The 10,528-nt window shown below is 41.8% G+C and overlaps 2 protein-coding genes across 3 annotated transcripts; both read left to right on the forward strand.

Moving 5' to 3' along the window:
• The first annotated feature begins 316 nt into the window (after window positions 1-316).
• LOC309697469 (uncharacterized protein) lies at window positions 317-4,828 on the forward strand. 2 transcript variants are annotated; one of them, XM_082519387.1, is made up of 2 exons: window positions 317-828; window positions 1,406-4,828. In XM_082519387.1, exon 2 carries the CDS (start codon window positions 1,431-1,433, stop codon window positions 2,985-2,987), a length of 1,557 nt encoding a protein of 518 aa, XP_082375513.1. In that variant the 5' UTR covers window positions 317-828; window positions 1,406-1,430; the 3' UTR covers window positions 2,988-4,828. The 2 variants fall into 2 exon arrangements, with proteins under 2 accessions (XP_082375513.1, XP_082375512.1); XM_082519386.1 differs by lacking the exon at window positions 317-828 and adding an exon at window positions 835-987.
• Window positions 4,829-5,972: 1,144 nt separating this feature from the next.
• On the forward strand, window positions 5,973-9,562 carry snrpg (small nuclear ribonucleoprotein polypeptide G). The gene is made up of 4 exons (XM_082519513.1): window positions 5,973-6,103; window positions 6,277-6,299; window positions 6,979-7,103; window positions 9,281-9,562. The coding sequence occupies exons 1-4, from the start codon at window positions 6,072-6,074 to the stop codon at window positions 9,329-9,331; spliced, it is 231 nt and encodes a 76-aa protein (XP_082375639.1). The 5' UTR covers window positions 5,973-6,071; the 3' UTR covers window positions 9,332-9,562.
• The last annotated feature ends 966 nt before the right edge of the window (window positions 9,563-10,528 follow it).

Here is a 10,528-nt window from a genome sequence, read left to right on the forward strand (position 1 = left end):
GCTTCTGCTCAAAAACCTTTGTGTGTGGCTGAATTGAAATGCTTATGCAAAGAAGAGTGGGACAAAATTCTTCCACAGCGATGTGAGCCACTGTTCTTGATTGTCGCTATTCCTGCCAGGGGTCGCATGTAATTACTATTTTAAATTAAGTTTGGATAGCTTTGTTCCCTTAATAAATGAAATCATCATTTAAAAACTGCATTTTATACTTACTTGGGTTGTTTCTCTAGTTTTAAAATTTTTCTTGAGTATTTCTGTGTGACAATAATTTATTTCAGCCATTCATTTTCTTCTTTTTTTCTAAGTCAGGAAAGGGGGAAGGGTCACCAGGCAAAAGGTGGAGTAATCCTCCACGAGTCGCCAGTATATCACAGGACTAAAACACACAAACAGTCAGTCATTGCATTTGTACAGCGCTTTTCGAGACCCTCAAAGCGCTTTACAATTCCACTATTCATTCACTCTCACATTCACACACTGGTGCAGGCAAGCTACAGTTGTAGCCACAGCTGCTCTGGGGCAGACTGACAGAAGTGAGGCTGCCATATCGCACCATTTGTTCTAGTTCCCATCTGTAACATGGTCGATATGAATCTGGAAACACCCTTGTTGAAAGGGGCAGAGAACATTTTTGATTTTATGTCTTTTTAATAGTTAATTAGGGGTCAGCAACTGCTGGCATTAATTTAAAAAAAATTAGTAAATTGTTTTGGTTTGAAAGTCCTTTTAATTGTAACTAGCAAGACTGTAAATGGGCTAGATAAGAGAGAGGAGAAGCATCATACCTACAGTCACTGCGCATACCTGAGAACTCAAGCTGCAAAGTGGGTAAGTGACGTGCCGGAAGTGCTAAGAAAACTTGGCTTTCAGTTTAGCAGTCATGCCAGTGTGGTTTGTGTTAAAGAATCCCATTAATAATGCAACGCACTGTCTGAATCTATTCACTCGTCAATACAGCCGCTGCACTGCTCCTGTCTGAGTGCCAAGGTAAGCTAGTTAACAAGCGCAAGTGTGCATTTCTGACGTGTTGGCGAGGCTAGCAGCGAGCTAACCTTAGCAAACACAAAGCTAGCCCGTGGTCGCAGCTGTGTTGTTGTAAGGTTTACCGTTGTAGAGGCTCAGACTTATCACTAAACTGATACCTATCGTCGCAGTCTGTGTTGTCCAAATAGAATAGAAGAATAAAACTTAGCGACCAGTAATTCAGAATGTCAACAAAAAAAGAGGAACAAGTTAAAAAGAAGGCACGTTTCCCCTCATCCTACAGAGCTTGGCTAGCTGTTGACTGCAGGCGTGGTGCCATTTAGCTTACAACCAAAACACTTCTCAGTACCTTAGCCTTTTAGATCTTGTGTCTGAGTGAATTAAAGGGTAGCTGCTAAAACCTCTTGTGTCTCCATAAAAGCCAGGAGAAAGCTTGGTGAAGGAGGATGGATGGAGTCAGCTGGAGTACTACAAGGTCCCAGGAGTCATTTGGTCGCTCCAGCTCAGCCACAGACACTCTGTCAAGGCTTGCCACCTTTATCGCTAGGGCAGAGACAAAACAGCACACACAAACCCAGAGGCAGCGTCTGCCCCAGCAGCCCACCTATCTGTGTCAAGAATGTGGTAACGCCTTTCCTTATGCCACAGATCTGTTACAACACCAGGAGTCTGAACACACACTGCCCAAGCCTCACCGGTGTCCCTCGTGTGGCCAGGAGTTCTCCCTGAGGTCATCCTTACAGCTACACAAGTGCGAGTCCACATGCTGCGAGCTTTGTCATGGGATGTCGCTATTTGGTTCCCCCTGCTCTACGTGCGTGACTCACACTTCTGATCCTGGCAGCCCCCTGGACAAGCCACTTCACCGCCAGCCTCATCACATGGACCACAGCCCATATGCGTGTGCCCCGTGTGGGAGAGGTTTCAGCCAGAAGCAGGCTCTGCTGCAGCACCAACAGGCCGGCTGCAATGAGCTGCCGTCCCTGTCCGATATAGCTGATGCCAGCAGACTCCCTGACGGCTCTTCACCTGTTTCTGAGGGGGATTCCACTCGCTCTGATTCTTCAGATACTCCAGGGCCCAGTGGCCGAGCTATCAACACGTGTCAACTCTGCTCAAGAGTCTTCCGCTCAGAAGCTGCACTGCAACGCCATGAACAGGCCAGCCATGCAGAGGAGCAAAGTGCCACCGATGGGGAGGTGAGGAAAGGAAGGAGTGCTAAGGTGGATGAAGAGCCAAGCAAGAGTTCAAAATCTCAAAAAAAGCTGCTGAGCTGTCGCTCCTGTGACATGGTTTTCAGGAGCACCTCTAAACTGTACATGCACAGAAAAGAAAAGCACAGTAGAGAGAAGAATGTCAGGAGAGAGCCGAGGCCAGTCGTCATCAAGCGGAGGAAAGCAGGCACATATCCCTGTCAGGTCTGCGGAAAAGTCTTTGTCCACCATTTATCGCTTAGGGCACACTACAGACAGCATACAGCCTTGAGCTTGGTGGCTATCAAAAACAAAAGCAAGACTGTAGGATGTACCACCAAAGACTCATCCAAACTATCAGAAAACAGACCAAATAAAGCCAAAACCAGCCTCGCTGAGATTAAGACAGTCAGGGCTGGCCCAGGGAGACCCAGGAAAGTCATTCGACAGTTGACCAAGAAAGGTGTTTCAGGGAGATGCACAGAAGTGCCTGAAGCTCAAGAGGAGGTGGAGAGAGATTTCCCGTGTCCCTCCTGTGCAGAGGTTTTCTCTCTGCAGCAGCAGCTGAAGGAACACATGGAGCTCCACCAAACCTCCATGAAGAGGAGACAGTGCAGTGTGTGCACCACCGAGATGGACACGTGCAAATGGCCAGGCTCCAGGAGGCAGAGGCTGTACCACTGCGTGCCCTGCCAGCAGGGGTTCTCTGCACTTGACTCTTTCCTAGAACACTGTCAGGAGCACCTTCGAGTTAGGGTGGAGGAGGACAGCTTGACAGAGGGCTACACGCATCAAGCCGACAAAGCCTGACGTGTCAGTGTGAATGTCATCAGCAACCCGCCTTTTTGCCTTGAAGGGTTAGACAGAGGGGAGTGATGAAATCTCTGTGAAATTCTTGTTGAGTCACGAGTTCACTGATTGAGAATTCAGAATATATTGCTTTTGTACCCCAAACTCGGGCTTTGTTATCCAAACCATATCAACAGTTAAAAAGAATGTCTTATTAAGCTTTTATTTAGCCCTTTACCATGAATTTTATTTTCTCCTGCAAGACTCATTGAAAAGCACAGTGTGGATATCAGTTTGTCTAAGATCCATCACAGCAGCTTTTAAAGGGAGGTTTAATCAGTGTTTGTACATCTGAGAACAGGACATCTTCTCAGATGCGTCTTGCAGAGCAACCATGCATTAACAAGTTGCATTGTAGTGAAATACAACAAAGAAGAATTACACAGAATATGTGTTTATGTTGTTTAGCAGCAGCAGCCTTTAAGATGAGCCTCAGCTTTATTACAGCAAGACTGATGATATGAAATTGAACATAAAGCTAATATTTTCACTGTGAAGGACTGTTGTCTGCAAATTTTCACTCTATAATGCATTGAAAACTGTAGAAGCCAGAACAGTTTGATTTTGATTCGTTTGATCCATTCAAAGTATCCAAACCTTTAAACCCAGGAGTCCCTCTTTCAGACCAGTTGTTGTCTGTGTATCCACTTTTATACCACAGAGTGGTATAAAAACTTCCACAAATTGTCTGCTTTTCCTTTTATTTTTTCTTTTAATTAAGAATGGTAGCTTATGATCCTGGAAGATGGTCTCACCACTTGGCAGCAACTGGGCTGGTTTAATTCCAGCCAGATACACAAAGCCCCTTTGGGGTTGTATTAGGGAGGCCATAAAAAGAGCATAAAACTCTGCCAGTCAAACTTGTGGAGTCACCCACTGTGGCGATCCCTTTTGAGAAGGGAGCAGCTGAAAATGGCTGTTAATAATAACATCAGTTGTGTAAAGGTTCCTGGACCTTGGATAAACTTCCCAGCTCTTAGAGTTTGAACTGTTCATTTCTAATCGACCCCATTTTCCAAAAACAGGTTGGGATTTGCTCGCATGCTCAAAGTGGAGCTAAGCTCATCTTTGCCTCAGGGTTTTGTTTTTTGTTCTTTTGAGAAATGAGGCCATCTGCTCAACTGTGGTACATTCTGGCCAGAACACTGCCTGACAAATTGTTTGCCACTTGTCTAGTTTTTGTTATATTTTCTGCTGTATTTTCTTACAAATTTGGCAATAATTATTCATCAATTGTGGTGTCTGAACTTGTCGTGTTGTCAGTCTTGTGTCCCGAACGTGAGTGTTAGCAGCACTACTTAGAGCACTGGGTGGAGGTTCATTTCTTTGCTCGAGAGATAAAATGCAGCCCCAGGGTCTGAATGAGATTGTAATGTGTAACACTGTTTGTTTACATGCTGTTTCCTAATATTTTATCATGGAAGAGAGATCGCAGTAATCTATACAGTGAGCAAACTTGGCTTTCATGGATAACTCTACCCGAAACAATGCCTTTCATAATGCCCCTGCTTTTTAGCTTGCATGAGCTCTGGTCGTATTTCCTAACTATGCAAACAGATGGACTGACGGCAGCCCTTCAGTGTGTCTACGATGCTCAATAAGTGCGCTTTGGTGAATAAACTTAAATCAACATGATTTTTTTTTTCTAAAGTATTTTCAACTACTGTTTTCAAAATGCGACTGTGAACATGTAGAAGATACGTTTCTAGGTTTTGAAGTTTCTACTTTTCTGAGGTCTTTTGTAAGTTGGTGTGTATGGCTCTTTGCAGATGACATAAATAAAATTTAACAGTTGTCAGATGTTTTCTTTGCATCATTTCTGCTGTTCTAATTCTGTGAATTTTCAAACTGACTGCATGCCACAGCCATACAGCAGACTGATAGTAATTAATGGATGACAGTTGAAATTAGCAAGGGCAAATTGCAAAAATTATACCATAATTTGATTTTATTCAAAGTGGTTTAAAGTTATTTCATTTCTACTCAAATATATACATTTATTTTTGATGATTTTAGCTAGTTTCTAGGTTCAGATAATATAAATCATTATTAAAATAACAGGTCGCAGCTAAAAGCTCTTCCATTTGTATTCTGAACATAGTCAACAGTATAACAACTAATGGCCATGAAGCTTACACATTACTCTTAAAGCAGGAACAGTAAAACAATGTTATAAAATGCAATAATGTACATTAGATTCATTATTAAAACAATAGTTACACTAATATGATTTTCCTCAAATTATTAAATGTATTTGTCAACAAATAATGGTTGTCATTGGGCCCACTTGGTCTTATAGCAAAACACCCCCCAAAAAACTGAACATACACTGGATTTTCCTCACCCAACCATAAATGGGGTTTACAAAGAATGGTCTAAAAAAGAGAAAACACCCAGTAAGTGAACAAAATTTCTCTGGGTGAAAATGCTTTGGCATAGTGCTTCGTCAGGCCAGACAGTAACAATAATTCAAATTACCACTGGTTACAACCAAGGTATGCAGAACAGCATCTCTGAATGCACAACACGGACAATGAAGCAGATGTGCTGCAGCACCATCAGAACTGAACGGGTGGCACTTCTGTGAGCTAAGAACAGGAAACTGACACTATGAATCAACCAGGCTCACTAAAAGTGGACATTACTGGGTTAGAAAAATGTTACCTGGTTTGATGAGTTTTGATCCCAGGCTGCAACATTTGGATGGCAGGGTCAGAATTTTGCCTAAACATCAAAGTATGAATCTATCCTGCCTTTTATCAACAGGAAAGGCTGTTTCTGGTGGTGATTTGAGGGATATACTGTGATAATTGCATTTAAATAAATGATTTGAATATTTCTTCCACTACTACCGGTATATGCATTCAAAGCTGGCCGGCTCTCCCTCCTCCTGTCCTCATGGCGGCGCTGTGAGGAAAACGCAGAAGGTCCACTATGAGAGTTCACCAATGAAGTTCCGGTTGTCGGCGCACGCTTTCCTTCCGCGGTTTCGTGAAACGAAAAGATTGCGAACGAGTGCTTCGGCGTCCAGAAAATACAGCTAAAATGAGTAAAGCACACCCACCCGAGCTGAAGAAGTAAGTCAATGATCTTTGATAAATAAACGCGCACTGGTTATTTTGTACCTGCTTCTTGTTTCCTGTATAGCAGATCTGGTACATTGTTTGTAATAGCCACAAGCTAACATTAGCTAACATGCCTGTGAAGAAACTGTGACCATGTAACCGATGCTGATGGGTTTCTTTTCCAGGTTCATGGACAAGAAGCTTTCATGTGAGTATGACTCCAAGCACAGATTCAAATGCAGCCGGAATGTTAAAAGTGAATCTGTTCCTGTCTTTCGTTGTTTTTGAGCAACAGCATGAAATATCAAAGTAAAGTTATTGAATAATTTCAGTAATTACGTTTTCATCTGGTACACTTCACAAAGCCTTCTTCGATGACCTCTGCTCCCTGTTTGTTCAGGATCTCATAACAAAGAGCAGACATGTAGTGCAGGCAATACACATGGGGAGGGGGGGAATTTATTTTAATACGCGCAGCGTGTTGTGTTGCTGGGAAGTACTGCTAGAAATGCGATGGTTAGGACAAATGTTGATATATTGTATAACTTGCACAGATCTTATAACCCCTACTGTCTTTCATTGACACTATACTATAATTGTGAGATGTCTTTATGGTCTTAAAAGTTGGAAAATAAGCTTGTTGTAACCCTCGGAATAATAAGTTCATTCCTCACACTGGGTAAGTCAAGTACCTTTCATAGATGTGGACTCAAAAGTTAGGTTATGTGATAGCATAAATATGGATGTCTTATTTTGCTGTATGTAAATATTCGTGGTAGTATGTGGACAATCTAAACTTTGAGTTTAAAGATGGATCAGTCTCAGAAATAAATGAACTGAGCAGTTTGTAAAATTCCTCATAGTGATTTATTTTTTTCTCCTTTCAGTGAAGCTGAATGGAGGCAGACATGTGCAAGGCATCCTGCGGGGGTTCGACCCTTTTATGAACCTGGTGGTGGATGACTGTCTGGAGATGGGCCCCGGAGGACAGCAGAACACAATTGGCATGGTGGTCAGTACCTTTGTCTTTCTTAATTTTCTGTATTGTCACCAAAGGCCATTAACCCATTCCTTCTGTTCATTCTTTAGTTTGTGCATCCAACCAAAGAAAAGTTGTGCGCTTAAGCACAGCACAGCATTGTTATCTTCAAGCAGTCTGCTCTCCTCTTAACTACAGCTTGCTTATTTACGAGAGAGTTCTGGTTATAATGGTGTCAGACTTCATATTTGCCACGGTCTGAACATGCTGCAAAGCACTCCCATTAAGACCCCGATCTTTCTTGATAGCTTTAGCTGTAGTATATTAACAGGATTGCCAATATTCATTTGCACGTGAACCCTTTGCATTTTGGCACACTCTGTTTCAGCAGCAGTACAAATTGAAATCTGCATGATATCATCACAAAATAAAATAAATATTTTGTACCTGATTAAAGCCCTGTTTTTCCATCATATTAGTCATTTCCATCCACCATTTGCTCTTCCTGTCATATGGAGTGCAAAGAGACTTGGTGGAGTCATTTGTATACATTTTGGTTGCATATCATGTGCTACTAGTATTTCGTCCTTTGTAACCTGGTTGTACTTGACGGTTTGGTTTTAGCTCAGCTGGTGGAACAAGTTTTAGGCCCTTATTTCACAGACATTTAGCATGTCCCCGATAACATTAACCATGACCTGAACAACGTCAGATTGTTATGCTTGTTTTATTCTTGAGTGGGAGTAGCATGAACGCAGTTCCTGCGCAATCACAGACTGCCTGCAGAGAGTGTTTGTTGTTGATGGAGTATCACAAATATGTATTACAACCTGTGCGTGGGCCACACTTGCATGTGCTGTCGTTGTTCCATCAGCCAGCCTTGGAGAAGTATAAAGTTCTCAGTACAACGAGTTGATCAAATCAAATCACTTTTATTGTCACATCACATGTGCAGGTACATTGGTACAGTACATGTGAGTGAAATTCTTGTGTGCGAGCTTCACAAGCAACAGAGTTGTGCAAAATACAATAATGTAAACAAGCAAAATACAAGAATGGCTACATCTGAAACTAATAAATATATGTACAATATATAATAGTATATGCATTTCTGGATGTGTATACTAAATATTTTTCTACGTGCGTGTGTGTGTGTGTGTGTATACACATATTTTACAAATTAAATAGAGTCAATAAATAAAATATATAAAAATATACAGAGTTGAGACATGTGCAAAACAGTGGCATTAATGTACAGTATGGAGTGCATAATGTTGAAGTTCTAGTAGTGAAGGTGAGGTGTCTATGACGTGTTCAGCAGTCTGATGGCCTGGTGGAAGAAGCTGTCTCTCATTCTGCTGGTACGGGACCGGATGCTGCAGAACCTCCTTCCTGATGGAAGTAGTCTGAACAGTTTATGGCTGGGGTGACTGGAGTCCTTGATGATCCTCCCCGCTTTCCTCAGGCACCGCTTCCTGTAGATGTCTTGGAGGGAGTGAAGTGAAGTGAACAGTGTGTTCAAAAACAACGAAAAGTGTCCACTGCAGTCACTGTCTGTACTTTTCTTTTCATGTTTGTGTCATACCCTTTCCTGCCGAACTCCACAATCGCGCCCTCCCCGTTTCTGGCCCACTTGTCAACCTGTGAGCATTTGAACAACACATATGTCTTCCACATCCAGTGACATGCTGTTGGGACTGTTTGGTGGACTGCACGATAGCACACTTGTGGAATTGTGTTCACATACCATACATTATTAGTTATACCTGCATCTGCTGCTGTTTGCTCCAGGAAATCATTTTCATTCATTTCAAAACCATCCTAACTCCGTTTGAAGCAGGAATTATACCGTCAGCAAGTCCGCTAGGGTATACTCGGGTCCCACTGTTATAAATTTCATCATGAGATGGTTAGGGCAGTTTGTGCCTGTCTGCTTTTTGTGACTGTGTGGACTCTGTGTCTGTGGATGATTTACTTTACACTAAGTACACATTCTCCCCAGGCAATGAACTACAAACAACAGGAATGAGTGCTCAGCTGTTCAGTATAATTTAGGCTTTAAAATGTCAAGAAAAGCTGTTTGCTTTACCTTCTATGAATAAGATACTAAATTCTGTTTAGATTTGGAAAGCTCAGTGCTTTATTTAAAACCTTTAGGACATTTGTCATGATGGTAGTGTGTTTACTCTGTGTGGTGTTGTTTCTCACAGGTCATCAGGGGAAACAGCATCATCATGCTGGAGGCCTTGGAGAGAGTATGAGAGCGGAGGAGGCACCTGAAGAAAATGATCCCTACATTTTGTTTTTTTTGTTTGTTTTTTTTGTTGGGGTTTTTTTTTGTTTGTTTGTTTGTTTTTTACATTATTGTCCCTTTCTGGCTCCTCAGTAAGGAGACAAAGCATTTGTATTTGAATTGTGAGATGATAGATACAGTCTTTTTGTTTGGATTTTTGAAATGTGTGATCTTGTGAATAAATCAGTTTTCTTTGTAATTGGTTTTCTGCATTCAGTTTATATCACATTACCACAATACAACAAGTTATTGTTCTGTTACTGTCAACATGTTACTATAGCAACAGGCAGAGGAAGCTGCACACTAAATATGATGATAAGAGTCCAGCTGGACCGATATAAAATACTGTGGAACACCCTTATTTCTTCATATTCTCCCCGCTAAGAGACAGATCTTCTTAGAAATTTTAAGTGATTCTCTGGGCCTTCGGAAGCTAAAAGTTTTTCTTTGGAGATTGGCTGCTGCTGAGCTCATTTATACCTGCCTATTTTCAAAAGAAGGAGAAAGCCAAATACATGTTGAATTTAGGTATGCACTTAGTCACTGCCTTTTACAAAAAAGTAATTTATTCCTGCTGCTTCAGAATCTACAAAGATAGCAGCCTGACAGATGTAAAAGAGTGGGGGGTTCACCAATGATGTGATGCCCAAAGAGCTGTTAACTGAATATTTGAGCCAAGATTGTGTCAAGTGTGTGCTTAAAAATTTTTGGGAAAAACAAACAAGTGAAGGATTAAAGGAGTGGCAGGCCTAAAGCGCTACAGCAGCCAAACAGTATCTGAATGTCATGTCCTTAAGAAATAAAAGAAGAATCCAGCAGAGATCTGGCACAGGTCCTTTACTGACCCATCTACTGTTCACCAAAGACTCGTCAGAAATGGTCTGAGTGGAAGAGTGGCTGTCAACAAGTCATCCTTAAGGAAGACAAACAGGCAGAAAAGGCTGAGGTATGAGTGTTCACATAATTTCCTTAGGGATTATTAAAGGATTCTGATTTGACATTAGAAGTGGCTTGAAAATCAGTGGCAACAGGCCATGTGAAGTGAGTGAAATTTGATCAGTCAGTCATGGTTTGGTGTCCCCAGAGCTCAGCCAACATTAGTGAAGCAGTGTGGGATCATGTTGACAGAGAATGGGACAAAAAGGTATGGGCTCAAAATGTGGTC

The sequence above is a fragment of the Aulonocara stuartgranti genome (assembly GCF_965226115.1).
Source record: "Aulonocara stuartgranti genome assembly, chromosome: 20".
Classification (NCBI taxonomy): Eukaryota; Metazoa; Chordata; class Actinopteri; order Cichliformes; family Cichlidae; genus Aulonocara; species Aulonocara stuartgranti.

What these genes read in the sequence shown, in the direction of transcription:
- snrpg (XM_082519513.1), top strand. Translation starts at nt 6,072, where the DNA reads ATGAGTAAAGCACACCCACCCGAGCTGAAGAA. An exon ending in CATGGACAAGAAGCTTTCAT is followed by an intron (nt 6,300 to 6,978) that starts GTGAGTATGACT and finishes TTCTCCTTTCAG; the next exon opens with TGAAGCTGAATGGAGGCAGA. An exon ending in AGAACACAATTGGCATGGTG is followed by an intron (nt 7,104 to 9,280) that starts GTCAGTACCTTT and finishes TGTTTCTCACAG; the next exon opens with GTCATCAGGGGAAACAGCAT.
- LOC309697469 (XM_082519387.1), top strand. Translation starts at nt 1,431, where the DNA reads ATGGATGGAGTCAGCTGGAGTACTACAAGGTCCCAGGAGTCATTTGGT.